The sequence below is a fragment of the Cervus elaphus genome, chromosome 5 (assembly GCF_910594005.1).
Source record: "Cervus elaphus chromosome 5, mCerEla1.1, whole genome shotgun sequence".
Taxonomy (NCBI): Eukaryota; Metazoa; Chordata; class Mammalia; order Artiodactyla; family Cervidae; genus Cervus; species Cervus elaphus.
The window spans coordinates 1,379,274-1,398,427 of NC_057819.1; the positions used below are offsets into that span (position 1 = coordinate 1,379,274).

The following is a 19,154-nucleotide window of genomic DNA, read 5'->3' on the forward strand; positions in this document are numbered from 1 at the left end:
CCGTCCGTTTATTCTCAGGGCACTCACAACACAGCAGAAGCGGTTTCCTGTTGCCTCAAGAGTACTGGGTTTTTTAAGTTGTGCGTTTTGGTTTTTGTTTTAATATTTACTCTTGGCCATGCTAGGTCTGCGTTGTGGCTCACGGGCTCGGGACCCGCCCCGCGGCACGCGGGGTCTCCGTTCCCTGAGTATGGCTCAAACCCACGTCCCCTGCACTGCAAAGCAGACGCTTAACCTCCGCACCGCCAGGGGCGTCCCGTGGTGTGATACACACAGGTTAAAGGCAGAAGGCGGCTCAGGTGGACTCCCAACTGTATCCAGCTGTGTGAGCTCAGACAAGCCGCTCGCCCTCGCGGACCTGGCGGCGTGGTTACTGCACAAGCCCACCTGGCAGCGGGCAGCGGGTCAGAGGAGGGGGTGGGAGGGGCCGGTGTACGGGGCTAGCACCCCCCGTGCCCAGACACCGGGCCTGGCACAGCAAGGGTCTCAGCCCACGGAGTTCCAGCCGTGGGCCGGGGCCTGTGGGTGCGGGTGAGGGGTGAGGGGGGCATTCAGACAAAAGCTGCACAGTTCCTGCCCTGCGGGACCAGCTCTCAGTGGCCCCCGCCTGCCTCTTCTGGGAGTCTGAGCACTCTCTCCCCCTCAGCCCTGCTCTCCGGCCCCCAGTCCCGCTCAGCCACAGCCTGGATGGCCGCTCCGCAGCCCACAGTGCGGAGGTGACAGCCTGACCCTCCGAGAAGGACGGTGCTGGCCGCCGGAGGGGTACGGTTCCTGCCTGGGGGCTGCACCATCCACCAGGGCTGGATGGGGTCTCAGTGCACCCGGGCCAGCCCGGGGGAAGATGCTGCTGTGGACGCACTGGGGCGGCTACAGGCTGGGGGCGGGTGAGTGGCCGGAGTCACGGCAGGAAGCTACCTGGAGGTGATCACTGCCCCACACCACTGGGGAGGAAGCCGAAGCCTGGAGGGGCAGCCTGAGTGCCCGGGACACACAGCAGGACAGAGAGGCAAGGCCTTCAGCCGCCCGGGGCTTTCCTTCCCAGCATTTCTGGTCCTTGAGATGCTGAGCACTGGGACCCGACTCACTTGGAAACAGGGGAGATTTAAAAATAAAACGCGTGCCGGGTGCGCCTCTCTGCTTGCTCACTTTGCTGCTTTTCAGCTAAAAGGAGAGTCGCAGGCCTGGCTATTTATAACTAACCCAGATCTGGCTTGTTCTAGTTGGGGGGGGGCAGTGGTGGTGCACAGACCCCAAAGAAACCCATCAGAAGACCCACCAGGCACCCCCCCCAACCACAGCCCAAGACCCAGCGGCAGGGTTGGGGTGAGTGGGATGGGGGCGTGGGGCTCAGAGAAGAGCTGGCCAGAAGGGGGCGCCCTAGGGCAGTGGGGAGGCAGGTGGGAAAGTCAGCTGGATGGTCATCACCACCTGGGGCTGACCCGTGTAGCCGGGGAATTCCAGGTCCTAGGGGCCCTGGAGGCCCGGGGTAGTTGGGCCTCGTGGGGCAACAGCGTGACGCCTGCATGTGCCTGGGGAGGCCGGGGTCCGGTGCGGCTGCTGGGCCAGGAATGGCTGGAGCCGACGGCTGTGATCCCCGGATGTGGAGCCGCTGTGGTGGAGGTTCGGCCACTTCCTGAGGGCTGCCTCAAGGCGGGCAGCTTCTGGGCCAGCTGTCCTTGCTGGTGGCCGGGTGCTGGGTGGGCGCAGTCAACAGGGGGCCCTGTCCCCCTTTCTCCCATGGAGCCTGCGCTGTGCTCTCCCCGGCAGTGAGGACCAGGCCCCCGGGCCTGGCAGCCGCCCTGGCGCCCAGACCTCACCAGGCCTCACGCCCACCTGCCTGTCTGGCTTCTCAGCCTCGTGCGGCCCCCGCTCCAGCCTCGCGCCCGCCCTGGCTCATGGGGACCCAGCTCTGTCCTCAGCTTCCTCGGCCCCCCAAGAGCGCCTGACCCGCTGACCACGTCTTCCTCCCGAGATCCCCCACCCCCAGCCCACGGCCCTGGGACGGCCCCTTGCTGCTTGCTCCTCTCAAGCGGCTCCTCCGAGGGCTTCACAAGTGCCTCCCCTGCCTCTGGCATCTGCCCCCAACTGGCTCATCTCGGCCCCAGCCTCCACTCAGCCATTCCAGACTTGCCAGGTCACCCATCATCTCCCGGCCTGGCCTGAGCCTCACGGACTGACTCTGGTTTCTTCCTGTCCCTGGGCTAACTCGCTGATGTTGTTTTTTTTTACCTGATTCTACTTTGTGGGACCAGGTGTACTGTAAATAAATGTGAAGACGGTAAAAAGAAATGTAGATGAGCCTTGCCATCCTCCTCCTTGAATTTTAAGACCCCAAACTCTCCTGTGATTCTTAGGCCAAGCTCCCCAGTCCCGCCCAAGGGCCGCCAGCAGCTGTTGCAGTCCCCTGACCTGCCCCAGCCTGGGCGGGTGGCGTCCTCTGGGCTCCAGCTGCGCTGGTCCTCTGGCTTCCTCCCGGCCGCACGCTGCTCACGCCCGGCGGTCTGCCCCCCCGCAGGACGTGCTTCCAGGTCTGCCCCAGCTCACGGGCCCCCTCCATCCTGAGCGCAGAGGAGTGAGTGCTTGCTGAAAGGAGGATGACGGTCACTGCTCGAGGTGGGGGACGCCCTCACTTCCACAGTCAGAAGGCTGGGGGCGGCCGGGCAGCAGCCAGGCTTGTCCGGCCCCTCATCTCATACCTGGACTGCCCTGCCGGTCTCCCCACGCTCGCAGCTACCTGTGCCTCTGCCAACAGCTGAATTCAGACCCCTGGTCCCCCAGTTGCCCCCGCCCCTTTCTGAACACGTGGCAACACGCATCTCCCGTGGGAATCACCCTCTCAGGACCACCTGCCGGTGTCCCCTGTGATAGGAGCAGCAGCTGAGGCTCATCCGGGAGAAGTAAGTCGTCAAGGGTGTACAGGGGCTGTGCTTCACCCCCAGCGGCCTCTGCTCCACCCTCGAGCACGGTCTGTCATCTGCTGTCATGGCCACTGGGCTCCGAGTGGCCCTCTGGGCAGAAGCCCATCCTGACCCGGCCTGGCGGTGCGGGAGGGCGTGCACACAGAGGAGCCCGCGACGGTCGGCCACTTCCCGCCGGTCCTCAGGGGCCACCTGCAGCCAGCACGTCAGGTCTAGTCTAGGCCTCGGTGAGTCATCCACCTCGGGATGTCCATCACGGACATCTGTCCAGTCTCTGACCGTGTCTAGGTGGCACATTCAGAGGCCTGGGCTTAGCCCACCACCCCATCTCCTTCAGCCAACGGACTGTGACCATACAAGGAGGTGGAGGGGGATAAAGAAGGGTCAGCGAGGAGCATCTGCAGGAGCAGCTGCCTTTACCTGGGTGCCCCGAGACTCACAGAGCGCAGGGGACGGGGGAGCACGGACATCTTGGTTCTGGCCTGAGTCTTTTTAAGCATAGGGGTGAGGGGCTCCTGGCTCCGAGGCCCGCAGATGGGCTCCCCCTGAAACTGAAAGCAGAAGCTGGCAGACTGCCCTTCGCTGCATTTTGCTGAGCATCCGAGCAGTCTGTGAGCTTCCCAATGGCGCCCATGGGCCCTGGCCTCAACAGAGCTGGCTCCCTCCCGCCTCTCTGGTCTGGAGGCGCCGCTCCTGGGCCCCTCCCACTCTCCTGCCCTCCCTTCCAAGGCAAACCTTCTGTGGCAGGGTTGCCAGGGACCCTGATGAGCCCTAACCCTGCTGGCCCGAGCAGCAAAGACACCGAAGGCCCCCTTCCACCGCTGCAAAACGTCGCCGGCGTAAACCTCCAGGGTCCGCACGGCCCTTTCCCACGTCCTAGGCGGCCGTCGCGACAACTCAGGGCAGCAGGTGCCGCTAGCCCCACTTTGCAAACAGGCCTCACAGAGGTCAACCGGGTGTCCAAGGTCGCGGAGCTCAGACTAGGTTGGGATCTGGACCGGGGACAGCGGACGCGGCAGGGGCCACGCACCGCTCGCGCTCTCGGCCTCTCGGGGGCGGCGGCAGGGAGCAGGGTGGGCGCCCGGCCTCGACGCACTGAGACCGCAGGGCCCCTCCGGGTGCCGGCCGAGCGGGCGGCGCGCGCGTGCGGGGCCGCGGAGCGCACGGAGCCCCGGCACCGCCCCCTCGGCCCGCCGTCGCTGGGCCGCGGGCCTGTCCGTCAGCCGCTCCAGCCCAATGGGCGGCGGGCCGGCGCGCGCGGGGGCCTCCGCCCGCGGTTGGCCCGGCAACACTGCGCGCCGGCGGCTCCGCCTCCTGCCGGCGGCGCGGCGCGGCGCGGGGCGGGCGGGCGGACCCGCGGGCGGCGGCGGCGGCGCGGGAGAGCGGGCGGAGGGAGCCCGGCCGGCGGAGCGTGTGCGCCGCCCGCGGCCCGGTCACGTCCCCGCGCGGGCGCCGCCGCCCCGCGCCGCCGGAACAGCTCGGCCGCGGCCCTGAGGTGAGCGGGCGGCCCCGCAGTAGGGGCGCGCGGCCCCCGGACCCCGCCCGGGCCTTCTATGCGGAGGGGGGCCCCGCCCGGGCCGGGGTGGGGGGCGCCGGGATGCGGGGGCCGGGTGCGGGGCGGCGCGCCGCGGGTGCCTGCGCGCCGGGCAGGGGCGCCGCGGGCCGGCAGGTGCGGGCAGGGGTGCCCGCGCCCAGGGGTGGGGCGGGCCGGGGGCCCCCCGAGCGGCCGCCGGCGCGCGGCGCGGGCCGGCGAGCTGCGGGAGCGGCGGGGTCTCCCTCCCGGGGCGGTGATGGTGATGGTGAGGGGCCGGCGCGTGGCCTGGGCTGAAGCGGAAGGCGAGGGCCCCAGAGGCCTGGGCCCCCGGGGGTCGCACGACTCGCGGTCATCGCTCTCGCAGCCTAGCAGTTTCCTCGGAGGCATTTAGAGCGAGAGGCGAATATCGACCCGCTGCGATTGCAATATGTTCCCGGCTCGATATTTTTTTTTTCCCTTAAAAGGCGGTGGGGGCCCTGGGGTGCGGGGAGGAGGAGAGGGGAGGGCCTTGGGCCGGGGCTCCGTGTCCTGCTGCCGGGGACCCACGGGTGCTTCTGGCCTCAGGGTGGCAGCTGAGCCTCCCTGGGCGTCGGTGGCAGAAATCCGCCTAGGCCGAGAATCGGGGTTCTCTGTGAGCAGAGAAAGGGGATGGGAAGGCGGCACCCAGGCCGGGAGCCCAGTGTCTGTCTGGGGACGCAGGGGCCACCTGCTAGGGGGGTTGCTGGTCTGCCTGCTCCCCCCCCACCCCGCCCCCAACCGGGGATCGAGTCCCTCTGCTCCCGGCTGGAGGAGGCTCCTTGGCCAAATTCAATTAAGCAAATGTTTACTGAGCTTTTGCTCCCCTAGGCCCCGGTGCTGGGGTGGGAGTGGACTGGCCCTGCCCTCCCGGGACTGACTCACCGCCCCAGGAGGGACAAGTGTCTGCTGCTCAGAGAACTCAGCCCTGAGGGTGGGTGTCGTTGGGGGCCCCTGGGTGGGACCGGACTTAGCCGGGCCCCGTGGGCAAAGTGACATTTGAACTGGAGCTTGAAGGACACAGGCGCGGCTGGGGTGGGCCTGGCGGGCACAGGGCAGAACGTGGATGGAGGCGCAGACGGAGGGGGGGGCACTCAGGCGGCTGGGTCTGGCAGGGGCACCAGAGGTCAGGCGCGAAAGGGCGGAGGCCGCCTGGGGCTGGAACGCGGGAGGAACAGCCGACCCCCTGCGCCCGTCAGCAGCGGCCGCTTCCGGGGAGGCTTGCAGTGTCCTCACCCGAGCAAGGAGCCGCGGCGTAGCCCAGAGCCCAGCGGACCAGGGAAGAGCTCGGAAGACCCCAGGTGCTGGTGGCCTTGGCCGGCCCTTCCAAGCAGGGCTGGGCTCCTGGGTAGCCAGCCCCCGGCTCCCCCCTTCCTGGCCAGCACGGAGGGTGATGGTGTTGAGCTGGTGGCTCTGTTCCTCCGGGGTGCGGACCTTCCCGAGCTGTAACCGTGGAGACGTGGGGGTCTCCGGGGAGGGGCTGATGGCCCGGGAGGGCCTGGGTTAGGCAGTGCTGTGCCCTCAGCGTGCCTCGCGCTTCAGGGATGAGAGATGCTGGCGTCTGGGGTAAAGCGCGTGTTGTACAGACGCTGACTTTCTCAGACAGGAGGTGAGCACTGCTGTGACCTTCTGCCCGCTGCCGAGGGGTCTCCGCCCTCCTCCTGAAGGGGCCGCGTGTTCCTTCTCTGTGCGGTGCGCCCCCTCCTTGCCCACCCCCAGACACACACCAGCTCTTGGCTGAGGCCCAGCTCGCTGCAGGGGGAGCGGGGCCGCCTGCCTGCCCTCGTGGGGCGCGGCCTGTGCTCGCGGGCCAGAGCTGCTCGCCTGTGCACCCTCCCCCGATCCCTCTCCAGGGACCTGCCACCCGGGGACGGGATGCGGGGAATGAATTGTCTGCCCTGCCCCACCCCCCACCACCCGCTTCTCAGCTCTTCTGTCTCCTTGAGTCCCGGGAGGACAGGTTCTTGGTCTGATTGTCTGGAGCTTCTCCGGCGATCCCAGGAACTTCTGGGTAACCAGGGGCACATGGCCAGGCTGCCCAGGGCCCCTGCAGGAGGCCGGGGCTGGGGGGACGCAGAGCGAGTGGCAGGGAAGGCTGGCCTCAGACTCGGGGCGTGGCCCCGCCGGCCTGGACCCCACCGCGTGCCGCGCCTTCCTGCCCGTCTGTGAGGACACGGCCTCCCTGACCGCCCTGTGCCGGCCCTCGAAGAACCTGGATTCTGTGTGGCAAGCGCCTGGCTGCCAGCCGCGGCTGGCCTGTCAGGAACCCTGGAGGAGGCAGATTAGCCACCCCGCACCCCCAGGAAGGAAGCCCAGGGCGGCCGAGCTCCAGGGCTGGTTCTGTGGGCTGGCAGGGAGGCGGCCCCGGCAAGCGGACACAGACGTTGGGGCGGCCACCGAGGCGGGAGCCCTGAGCCGCTTGTGCAGCCTTGGGGAGCACGGCGAGCCTCAGGGCGGCCACAGGTCTCCCCACCCCCTGCCCAGCCTGTCCTTGTCCCCACCGCACGCAGATCCAGGAGGGCCCTGCCCGACCCCGCGTGGCCCCCCCGGCGTCCACGCTGGCAGTGGCGGCACTTGCTGGGAGGGAGCTAACTAACAGGGACCACCCGCCGGGACCACCTGTCTCCCTGGGCTTGCTCCCGGGAAACGGAACCTCACCCGCTTGCCTGGCTTAGCCGCGGGTTCCTTTGGCTGATCTGTACACGAGGGCTGGGGCTCTGCCCAGCGCAAGGGCAGGCACATGGCGCACACTCAGGCCCTGAGGGCTGACAGACACCCCACGACCGGTGTCAGGCAGGACAGATGCCGTGAAGGGAACCAGCGCGGCGGGTGGGAGGGGGCGTCTCTGTGGCGGGGCCGTTGACGCAGCGCCTTGGAGAGGCTCCGGTCGAGCTCTGCGCCCCCCAGGGAAGAGCGCCAGGGGAAGGGTTGCCGCTGCAAAGGCCCGGGGGTCAGGGGGCTGCCCTGGGGGGCCGGGCGGGTGGGATCACCCTTTTAAAATAGACCCACCTGGCGGTCGGCGTGGGGGCCACCGCAGCGTTTGTGGTGAGGGGCTGCTGACCCAGGGTGGGGGCAGGCACTGAGAAGGGGTCGGACGCAGGGATCAGCTGAAAGAGGACCCGCCGATGGGGAAGAGGTAGGACGGCTCTGGAAGGACAGGGCCGGCCTCGGCGAGGAGGAGGCCACAGAGGCTGCGTGAGATGCAGGGAGCCAGGAGCGACGACGCGGGTGGACCCAGGCGCGCGTGGTGGTCCGAGGGGAGAGCCGGCGGGCGCGGGAGCCCTGAAGTCCGCACACCAGGAGCCGGGGCAGGGGGTTGGCGAGGCTCCTCGGGGGTCGAGGACGGGTGGGACCAGGAGCTGGGACGCGGGGGGGCCTGGAGGAGCGTGTTGGCGGGAGGGGTGGGGTCCCCTGTTGGGACTCAGCACTGCGAGCAGGACCAGCTGCACCATCTGCGGGGCCCGCATTACGCACCATTAAGCGTCTGTGAGGACCGTGATGGCAGAGCATCAGGCCGGGGGGCCCTGTGTGCGTGCCCAGCAAGGCCCATCGTGCTGGGATGGTGCCCCGGGCCAGCGCTCACCCTGTCCTTCCCTTGCCCCCCACCCCCAGCCCGTGGGCGGCTGGGCCGGAGCCAGCACCGGGGGCCGCGGGGGCTGCCTCCTGGCCCCCCGCGCGCAGGGCTTGTCCTGCGCTGTTCATGGGGCCCGGCCCTCAGGCAGGAGGCGCGGCCAGATGGCAGCGGCCTGGGCAGCCTGCTAGCAGGAGCGGGTGCGCGTGGCGAGCAGCCTCACACACTGGCTTCTCTGAGTTCGTCCCTTTTCCAAAGGAACCTGCACGTCGCAGAGTTTGGAGTTATTTGCTTCTAAATTGAGGCAGCGCTGTCTTGCAGAGAAGTCCCTGGAGGATCCGTGAAAGTGCTAAGGAGTGAGCCTGTTAGAGTCCTCCGTGCCGGGGTGGGGGGTGGGGGTCACAGACCGTCAGGCCCCGCCCGCGGTCCGGCAGCCACTGACCCGTCCGCGCCCTCCCCGGCTCCTCCAGCCCCTGCCTCTCCTGGTTTTGCGGTGGCCTGACCTCCTGGTCAGGGCCCAGCTGTCCCAAGGTGTGTGCATGCCTCTGGCCTGCCCACCTGCCCCTCTTGCTTCCTGGGGCCCCTTGGAGTGACCCCCAGGACCCAGCCCGCCCCCCAGCCCTGGTCGGCGTGTGTGGGTGCGATGGCTGTCCCCCAGCGTGGCCGCCCCTTCACCCTCTCTGTTACCTCTGACGCGCTATGCAAACATATTTCTCCAGAAAACGCCGGGAAGAAAAAAATAATTAGAGTGTTGCCTCCATTATCCAATTTCTGATTAATCAAACTCTCTTTGTCCTCGGCCAGAATCTGTTCATTTCCCTGAAACACTGGGCCGGTGCCAGGCATCGATTTCCTCTGTGATAACACCAGGCACGTGTGCACATCCCCGGCCTTGCCCGGCGGGCGGCGGCGGCCAGGAGGAGGGTCCAGGTGGGCCGCCCTGGTTTCCCAGCACTGCCCGCCGCCTCCAGGAAGGCACCACGCCCCAGGCTGGGCCCTGCCCCACGCGGCACGCTCTCCGGGTGTGTTGGCCTGCTTTTGGCCATGCTGCGCAGACACGGGGGTCTTTGTTCCCCCGGCCAGGGATGGAACCCACAGCCCCCTGGCTGGGTGCCGGTGATGGGCGGCTGGGGCCTGCGAGGGGCCTCAGGGTGGGGTGGGGGGGCGTGGGGCCTGCAGGCTTCCTAGCCGGAGGGCCAGGCGGGTCAGGGTGTGCCGGGCACCCACCGTGTCCATCATGGGGGGGAGACGGCCCCCGGCCCTGCTGGAAGGCTTCGAGGAAGTCCCCGCCAGCTGCTCCCTGCCTGGAGCGGGCCCCTCCCTCGCTCGGTACAAAGGGCGGGGTGCGTTCATCTGGCACCTGCTTCCTGCCGGGTACCTGTGGGCCACGGGACACCTTAGTGACAGAACCTGCCCACAGCCTCCGCCCCGCCCCACGGAGCCAGCATCCCGTAAGCGCGAGGGAACCCGCTGCACACGCTGGTCCAGCCACGCCGCAGGTTAGGAAGCCATGGTGTTGTGTGTTGGGGGGGGGTTGTAAGTAACACCGGGGCTGGTGCTGAACACAGCGACTCTGCCTTGTGTGAACCCAGGGAGCAGGGAGCCAGGGCCCAAGGGGTCGTCGGGGACAGTGCAGAGCAGAGGCTGGGGCCTCGGGCTGCAGGAGGTCGGGGGCGGGGGGTGGGCACGCCCCGGCCAGTGCCCCCAGGTCCCCTTCCCGGTGCCCCTTACAGCTGTCAGCTCACCCCCCAGCCAGAGAACCGCATTCCCTGCAGGTGACAGCGCGCTGACCCCGCTCCCCGTCTGGAGGCCTCCAAGGGTCAGTGCTGGGAAGGGGCCGCGGCCGGATCCACGCCTTGGCCCAGCGCCCCCACCCAGCCTCCCGCCATCCCCAACTCGCCCCCTGACCTCGGGTCCCACGCCCGCAAGGTCCCGCGTCAGCCCCTGCCTCTCCAGAACCCTGTCTATTAGGGGTCAAGGCGGCCGCAGGCTTAGGCACTCCCCCGGGGTGGCCCGTCTCAGCAGGAGGGGCGGTGCCAGCTGCTGAGAGCCCCTGGGGCGGCCGTCTGCCTCGGGAGGACCCCCGGGGCTGCATGGCGTGCACAGCCGGGCCCTGGGGTGGGCGGGGGCCCCTGACTTTCTGGAGACGCAGACCCTGCCGCCTATGTGCATCCCGGGGGCTGGGAAGGTGGGCAGTGGGAGGGAAAGGGGGGCCAGCCGTGCGCCACTCCCAGGTGGGAAGACGGGAGGAGAGACACCGCCTGGGGGCGGGCAGGCCGGGGCTGGGGCCATGCGCAGCGGAGTCAGGGCTCAGGGGGTCCGTCCTCAGCGGAGTCAGGGCTTAGGGGTCCGTCCTCAGCCCGCCCTCACCCAGGCCGGAGAGATGGCCGCTGCCCCCCAGGCTCTCGGGGCCGGCACCTCCCTCCCCGTGAGCGTGGAGCCTGCCTTTACCCTCGGCCTGGAGAAACCTCCAGCCTGGTCTCCGTGTTCCTCGGGAGATGCTGTCACGTTGCATCTGGTTGCTGTGGCGGCTGCGGACCGAGGAAAGGACCCCCCTACCCCCGGTCGTCTTTAGCCATCCCGAGGCTGAGGGGCCGCCCACTGCTGGGGACGCTGCCCCCCAGGCCCCGTCATCCCTGCTGCAGCCGGCTCCAGGAGAGGCAGAGAGTGGGGGGAGGCAGAGGGCGGGGAGCTGCTTCCAAGCGGGAGCACTCGCGGAGGATCCAGTGGGCCCGGCCCGTGGTGGGCTGGGGGGTTAGCTGTGGAGACGCATGAGAGTCGGGGGTCCCCAGGCCCTGAGCCGGTGGAGTCTCCCGCGCACAAGTCCCCCTTCTCCCCCCATTCGCAGACGCTTTTGTGAATAAGGAAGTGAGGGTTACTTACACATCTTTCCCAACCTCAGTACCCCCCCACACCCCGTCCCCTGCAGGTCGAGCGCCCCGGACCGCGGGCCGCCAGTGCCCGCCCTGTCCCAGGGCCGAGGGCACGCCCACCGGCCTGGTCTCTGGGAGGGTGGCCTCGAGCGTCGGGAGCGTGGACATGGCCGGATGGCAGGGGCTGCCGCGGGGAGTCCACGCCCTGGGAAGCCTGGGGAAGCTGCGGTCAGCATGGGGCAGGACCACGCGAGCCAGGGACCCGGGCCCAGGGCCGCACACGGCGCCGGCAGGGACAGCGCCCGCTCCCGGGAGGCCGGGTGCCCCAGCCTTGGCGAGAGAGTGCGTTTTCGGCAGGTGTTTCCTGATGGCTCGCTGCTCTAGGTCACTTCCAACCCCCCCCCCCCCCCGGCTGGCGGGCCCGTGGTGGACGGCCACTCTGGGTCCCGGGCAGATCCAAAGTACGTAAGCCACGGGGTTGGGTTTTCAGCCTTAGGTCGAGGAGGGGTGGGAAGAAGCCCCTTCTCGGGCCATCTGGGGAGAGTCGCAGCGTGCGGGGGACAGGGGGCCGACCGGGCCCTCGGGGGGCTGGGGGTGTGGGGCCCACACTGCCCGCCCCCAGGCTCCGTCTCGCTTTCAGCGGGAGGTGAAGCGGTCGTGACGGCGGGCACACAGAAGCTGGCTGGGAGAGGGCTAGGCGGGCGGGAGAGGGGCTCGAGAGGACCCTTTCCTCCAGAGCGGGGCGCTGGGGGTGACAGGGCCCCCCCAAGAGTCCTCGCTGAGCCTGGCGGCCTGGGGGCTCCGCCTGCTGTTTGGGGGGTGCCCTGGGCCTTCGGGGAGGGCAGAGGTCCCAGAAGCCTGGGGTGTGGGGTGTTGGGACTGGTCAGTGCAGGGGACCCCCCGCCCTGGGCCCCTGGGCGAGGTCACCTGAGGGTCGGCCCCGAACTGGGTGCCCGGAGCTCCGTCTGCTCAGAGGGACGTGGAGCCGGTGCCCGGGGTGGGGGCGCGGGGTCAGGCAGGGCCGAGGAAGGGCCGTCCTGGGGGAGGCCTTGGCTCAGGGTCCCCGGGAAAGGTGTTAGGTCTCAAAGGCACTGCTGCGGCTGGGTGCTCCGGGGCAGAGTCTCCTGGCCTTGGTGGGGCATGGGCGGGGTGCTGTGGGCAGGGTGGGGGTTGTGGGCAGGGTGGGGGGGGTGGGCAGCAGGGGGTGTGTGGGCAGGGTGGGGGTTGTGGGCAGCGGGGGGCTTGTGGGCAGGGTGGGGGGCACGGGCAGGGTGCTGTGGGCAGGGTGGGGGGGTGTGGGTAGGGTGGGGGGCGCGGGCAGGGTGCTGTGGGCAGTGGGGGGGACGCTGAGGGAGGCTGGCTTTGCCCGGGGGCAGGTGCCGGGAGGGCGGCCTGTCCCCGTCCTGTCCAGGGTTCCTGGCGTCTGGGCATGCAGGGGTCATCTCAGAAGGTGCTGTCGTGTCTGGAAGCAGCAGAGAGTCTGGTTCTGCTGCAGTGATGTCTGCCAGGCTCCCACCCCCAGCTGGAGCTGGGGCAGGAGGGAGCCGAGGCCTGCCCTCGCCCTGAGGGCGCTTCCAGGGAAGCCCCGTGGCCAGCATGTCCCTGCCTTTGGCACAAGCGGCACCTCCCCGGGGGGGAGGCGTGCACTTTCTGCCCTCTGGCCCCTGGGGGTCCCTGCCAGGGAGCCCACACTGAGCCGCCCCCTGGGGAACCGTGGGAGGGACGCTGCTGGGGTGGGCCTGCCCTTAACCGGGCCCAGCAGGTCCCCGCTGCCCGGCCGAGCCGTCTCTCGGGCAGTGTCAGCCGGGGTGTCCCCACCCTGGCCTCCCCCACCCCTGTGAGGTGGCCTGTCTCCTCCAGGGTCAGATCCCTGGCCCGCCCCGCCACACCCCTGGGGCAGCTCCCCGACACACACCCTACTCCCATCTCTGCAGCGCTGCCCTTCCCTGGTACCCCCACCAGGACACAAGCCGCCGGGTGCTCTTCCCTGGTACCCCTACCAGAATACAAGCCGCCTGGTGCTCTTCCCTGGTTCCCCTACCAGAATACAAGCCGCCGGGTGCTCTTCCCTGGTACCCTCACCAGAATACGAGCTGCTGGGTGCTCTTCCCTGGTTCCCCCACCAGAACACAAGCTCCCAGGTGCTCTTCCCCAGTTCCCCTACCGGAATACAAGCTCCTGGGTGCTCTTCCCTGGTTCCCCCACTAGAACACAAGCTCCCAGGTGCTCTTCCTTGGTTCCCCCACCAGAACACAAGCCCCCAGGTTCACAGACTCACCCCCGTGTCCCCGAGCCCAGAGCCGAGCCTGACACCCAGCTCAGGCCCCCGATGGCACCACAATGGTCAGACAAGTCCAGGTGGGGATGGTCGCCCATCGGGAGGGCCTCAGGCTGTGGTCTGATGAAGCGGGCTGAGGGGGTCAGGGCGGAGCAGTTCTCTTGAGACAGCGTCCGTGCCGAACAAGGCCGAGGGAGCAGCACTGCCCGCCGCCTCCTCCTCGTCCCAGCAGGGAGGGGCTCAGCCTGGGTGTACCCTTCTGCATGCTGGGGGCTGGGTGGCCGCTGGACCACGGAGGGGGCCTGAGACCCCAGGCTGCGAGCAGTACCCTCCACCCGGGTCGGCTGCCTCCCTCCTCTGTCCTTTCCCTTGAGGGGAAGCCCCCGTTTGGAGCCCGTCGCTCCCTCCCCTGGCCTTGCTGACCCCACTGTCCAGTGGGAGAGGGCCCGTGGCCGCCCGGCAGTCCCGGGCTGGCAGCTACAACCCCACTGGTCTTGTTCCTTCTGCCGGAGCTGCGATGTGGGCTTTCTGTTAGAAGCAGGGACAACAAGAGGCCAGTTTTACAGCAGATATGTCTCGGTGAGAAGGCAGGCAGCTTAGCGAAAACGGGGCTGCATACAAAGAGAACAGGTGGCCACCAGCTGTGCCAGCGCCGGGGCTCCTGGGGGTCTGAGGGCCCCCACCCCACAGGCAGCCCCAGCGGCGTTGCCCGTTCCCCAGACCTGAGTCCTACACCTGGGGTGCCGTGCCCAGCTGCGGGCACCCCATGAGGCTGACATGGTAGCCGTGCTTGCGGGACGGCGGTGAAGGCCATGCCCTGCGGGCCCCAGACACCGAGGGTGCAGCCAGGCCCTCCCTCGGACCCCAGCGCGCTGGCTTCCCAGGGACACAGCGAGTCCTGAGTTCGAGGACGCGAGCAGACCACCCCACGTGTCTGCGGGCCTGGGCCGGCCGGGCGGAGCCGTGAGCCCTGAGGTCAAAGCCCCGTCCTGGGGCCACAGCTCGTGCTCAGCGGGTGGAGGTGGGGCCCCCGGTGGTGGGAGGGGGGGCGGTCAGAACCATAGGCAGAGGGCACAGGCCTGTTGGGGGCCGCGGACGGGTCCAGGCCGAGCTCCGACAGACCCAGCAAGGGCGCACGGGGACCCGGTGCTCAGGCACAAGTGTCCGCCTGGTGCGGGATGCGGGACCGCAGCTGACTGCCTGCACGGGTGGGCGGAGACCGTCCTTCCTGGGGTGGGGGGGGGTGAGCAGGGACGGTGGCCCAGGAGGTTGGGGCCGGGGGCCCCGGTCTGAGAGACGATCCCGGCCCGGAGGCAAGTGGCAGAGGTGTGTGGCCAGGCCCTGGGCGCTGGGGCTCAGGCTGCTGGCCCAGGCGCAGCTGCAGGGGGCTGGGGGGAGCAGCCCCCACCACGCTCCCCCAGGGGCCCTGACCCTGGGGGCCAGGTGCACGCTGGCTAGGGCGTCAGGCTGGCGGCCCGGCGCTGGGGTGGTCTTGCCTGACCGCGCCGGCCCTGGGGTTTGGGCTGCCCTCCGCCCTGGGGTCCTCCCCTGACGCCCCGCACGGCTGGGCAACACAAGCGACCTCTGCTTGGACCCCACACTCCGCCTCCAGCTCAGCCCTGCCTGGGATCCCAGGGCTCAGCATGGAGCAGGCTTTCCTGGGGGAGGGCCTGCCCTGTCTCAACTCTGCCTCCCTCCGAGGAAGCAGGGGCTGGGCGAGGCCGCCCCGCCCGCTGGGTCCAGGGCTCCTCGGCCCCTAAGCCGATAAGCCATCTTCCGTCCCAGAGACCCTCTGGCTTAGGCCGGCTTGGGCACGACACCCTGGATGACCTTGGCCCTGGGCTCCCTGCCGGCGCCAGGGGTGGCGACCACGGGGGGCAGCTGGGCACGCAGTTGGGGGCTGCGGTCCCAAGCTGTGCTCCAGCTCTTGACGCGGCCACGGGGAGGGCGGCAGCAGACCCAGGAGTCTCGGGGCTGGAGGCCTGGGCCAGGCCCCGGGGGGCATCCAGGGTGCAGCGCAGCAGACGTGCAGGGCCCCACTGAGCCCAAGACCCCTGCCCTGGCCCCAGGCTGGCACCGTGCTCTGTGACTTGAGGCCTGGGAGGGCCGTGTCTTGGGAAGTGGCCAGGGCGGGGGCTGGAGGTCTGGACAGGAAGGCTCCGAGGGGAAGCGTCCCTCTCACGGCTGTGTCCCTGCGGTCCGTCCGTGTCGTGGCCACGTCACGGGCGTCGTGTCCCCACGGTCCATCCATGTCATGGCTGCGTCACGGGCGTCGTGTCCCCGCGGCTCACCCGTGTCATGGCCGCGTCACGGGCGTCATGTCCCCGCGGTCTGTCCGTGTCGTGGCCGCGTCACGGGCGTCTGCTCTTCTGAGGCTGAATCACATTCCCCGGCCCGTGTGCCCCTCCGTCCTGTCAGTGGCCGCTGGGCTGCTTCCGCCTCTTGGCCATTGATGGATAACACTGTTGTGAACACGGGTGAACAAGTATCTCGCTGAGACCCGGCTGCCCGTCCTTTTGGGTCTACACCCAGAAGTGGACTCACCAGCTCGTGGAGTAGATCTGTTTTTAGTCTCTCAAGGCCCCTCTGGGCTGTTTCCCACGGCAGCCGCACCAGTTGACTTTCCCAGCAGCAGTCCACAAGGATTTCACTTTGTTCACATAGTAACTCTCCTTACAGCTTGTGAGGGGGTATCTTAGTGTGGTTTTGGCTTATGTTTCTCTAATAATTAGCGATTCTGAGCATCTTTTCACGCGATTTTGGCCATTCACATATCTTTAGATAAATGTCCACGCGAGTCCTTTGCCCAGTTTTGAATCAGCTTGTGTTCTGTTGTCGAATTTTAGGAGTTCTGTGTATGTTCTCAATGCTGAGTCCTTAGTAGGTACGAAGTTTGCGGATGTTTTCTGCCATTCTGTGGCTTGCCTCTTGACCTGCTGATGCCGTCTTTTGATGCACAAACTTTTTAAATTTTGATGAAATCCAGTTTGTTCTTCTGTTGCCTGTACGTTTGGTGTTATGTCCCAGAAATGGATGCCAGGCCCAGTGTCAGGCAGCTTTTGCTGTGCTTTTTGCTGAGAGTTCTATAGTTTTAGGTCTTTGGTCTTTTTTAAGTTAATTTTTGTATGTGGGGTTTGGCAGGGGTCTCAACCTGGAAGGAGAGACCTGAGAAGGGGCGGGCGTGGTGGTGGGGGGAGCCCACTGCGGGCGCACGGGGGCCTGAGGGGGCCCATGAGGGAGCAGGTGGGTTGAGGGTGGGCCCTCCGGGGAGGCGCTGTGCGCATCACCGTGCGGACTCAGCATCGGTGCCGTCTATCCGGACGCCGCCCTGCACGCAGAGAGGGCACGGGCCCACTGGACCCCGGGCCACGTCCCCTGCCTGGGCTGGCCTGTGTCCCGAGGGGTGTGGGGTTCACCTCGGGGGTCTGCTTGCCTCTGGTGGCCCCGGACAGCGGGAGGGACCTGCTCTCCTGGGTAACCTTTGTCCCTGTCGCCGACCAGCTGAGGGAGTTGGTCACTTGGGCCTGCATGTGAGACTTTATGGCCCAAAATTGAGACAATCAGAACTGGCAACACCAGGCACCCCGAGTGTGGCTGGCATTACCTTCAGGAGGCTGGGCCCCCGCGAGCCCTGGGCGGCTGCTTGGCTGGAGCCAGACATGCAGAGCTGCTGGCCAAAGGCCTGGCGGGGTCAGGCACTGGGCCCCCGCCCCACACACCCACCCGGCCCCCGCCAAGTTCCAGGCCTGGACTCCAGTCTGTAGACCTTTCTTAGGACTCAGCTTGTGGACGGGAGTGGAGGAAGCCTGGTGAAAGGCACAAGTCCCTTGAACTGTCACAACCTAGAGCTCACTGCTGCTCGGAGTGACTTCACAGACCCCTTGCTCACATGTGCATGCACATGTGTGTGCTGCGGGCACACGCATGTGGTTGCTGCCCGCATCGTGTACACATTGACCTCAGCACTCGCCCTGCGCGGCCCGCTGTGTGCCTGGCGGGGATCAATCTGGGGTCTCTGTTCTAAGCCAAATGGCCAGCCTCGCTGGGGCCGCGGCACTGACTGGCCCGTGGTTCAGTCCACTGCCCTCAGCAGAGGCGTCTCTGGGGCGTCTCCGGGTGCGCCGCGGTCTGCGGGGTGAGCTCCAGGGAGGGGAGGGCTCTGGTTCCTCATCCCCGCTCCCAGGCCCGTCCAGGGCTCCCCGCCCCGCTGGCCTGTGGTGGGAGGAGGCTCACGCTGTTCTCTCGTTGGCAGGTGAAGGGCGGATGACCGAGGCCTCCGGCGCTGCAGGGAGAGCCCTGGACGTCAGCGCACCTGGGAGCCCACGCCGCCCTGCGGTCGCGCACCTGGGAGCCGCGCCCCAGCCAGCAGCAGCCGCGCCGGCCTCCCGCCACCCGGAGGACAGGGAATGACCGTGGTGGCCCCGTGGGCCGGGGGGGTGGCGGAGTGTCCCTGAGGGGGGGCTGGGCCGCCTCCCGCGGCGGAAGCGCCATGCCAGCTGGAGCGGGGGCGCCAGGGCAGGGGCTGCAGCGGGCCACGGCCTCGCGCCCCCAGGCACGCTGAGCGCCGCCGCCCGGCACCGGCTCCTTCCGCCGGGGCGCGCGTGCGCGTGCGTGCGCCCGGCCCGAGCCTCTCGTCTCAGCATCGTCGTTCGTCGTCGTCATCCGAGCTCCCCCCGCGGCTGGTGGGCCCCTGGTGCTGCCCGGCCGGACCATGGGATGCCGGCAAAGCTCAGAGGAGAAAGAGGCGGCCCGGCGGTCGCGGCGCATCGACCGCCACTTGCGCTCGGAGAGCCAGCGGCAGCGGCGCGAGATCAAGCTGCTCCTGCTGGGCACCAGCAACTCGGGCAAGAGCACCGTGGTGAAGCAGATGAAGATCCTGCACAGCGGCGGCTTCAACCTGGAGGCCTGCCGCGAGTACAAGCCGCTCATCGTCTACAACGCCATCGACTCGCTCACGCGCATCGTGCGCGCCCTGGCCGCGCTCAAGATCGACTTCCACAACCCCGACCGCGCCTATGATGCCGTGCAGCTGTTCGCGCTCACGGGCCCGGCCGAGAGCAAGGGCGAGATCACGCCCGAGCTGCTGGGCGTCATGCGGCGGCTGTGGGCCGACCCCGGCGCGCAGGCCTGCTTCGGCCGCTCCAGCGAGTACCACCTGGAGGACAACGCAGCCTACTACCTGAACGACCTGGAGCGCATCGCCGCCCCCGACTACGTGCCCACCGTGGAGGACATCCTGCGCTCCCGGGACATGACCACGGGCATCGTGGAGAACAAGTTCACTTTCAAGGAGCTCACCTTCAAGATGGTGGACGTGGGCGGCCAGCGGTCGGAGCGCAAAAAGTGGATCCACTGCTTCGAGGGCGTCACCGCCATCATCTTCTGCGTGGAGCTCAGCGGCTACGACCTGAAGCTCTACGAGGACAACCAGACGGTGAGTGCGTGGCGGGCTCCTCCTCGCCGCTGCAAGCGCCGGCCCCGGGAAGGTGAGGCCCCTGGGGCGAGGTGGCAGCCGCTGCCGTCATTCAAGGGGAGCCTGGGCGGCTGCTGGCCCCAGCGAGGACCTCAGGGTCGCGCCTGCCGTCAGGACGTCCGCCTAGAGCGCAGCTCTCGGTCGCCGCTCCAGTCCAGTACCGCCGGCCCACTCTGACGAAGTAACCACCGTACCCGCAGCCCCGGGCAGGGAGACCGCCCCAGGCCACGGCGCCCTCAGAGCCCGTGGACCTCCCGGGGCGGGGAGGAAGGGGGGCTGACACCCTGAGAGGCTTCGCAGCAGGTGTGTGGGGAGGGGACCCGGCAGCGGGGCGGAGACTGGCTGCTCGGCAGGACTGGGGGCGCGGGCGGCCAGTCGCGGGTCCCTGCGGCGGTTCTGTAAGCACAGCGGCTCCCCCCATCCGAGCACCGGGCTTGGCCCTGGGAACCTGGGCCCCACGACCTGACCCCCTGAGCATCCGTCAGCCACGGG

At 68.6% G+C, this 19,154-nt stretch overlaps 2 protein-coding genes across 3 annotated transcripts in view; one reads left to right on the forward strand and one right to left on the reverse strand.

Moving 5' to 3' along the window:
- The window catches only part of RSPH14 (radial spoke head 14 homolog), a 50,400-nt gene that overhangs the window by 3,175 nt on the left and 28,071 nt on the right, over window positions 1–19,154 (reverse strand). The window lies entirely within an intron of this gene.
- The window catches only part of GNAZ (G protein subunit alpha z), a 30,439-nt gene continuing 15,540 nt past the window's right edge, over window positions 4,256–19,154 (forward strand). The window contains exons 1-2 of the mRNA XM_043901144.1: window positions 4,256–4,413; window positions 17,442–18,623. Of these exons, the coding sequence (XP_043757079.1) occupies window positions 17,901–18,623 (723 nt within the window). The 5' untranslated portion in view covers window positions 4,256–4,413; window positions 17,442–17,900. The remainder of the gene's footprint in view (window positions 4,414–17,441; window positions 18,624–19,154) is intronic.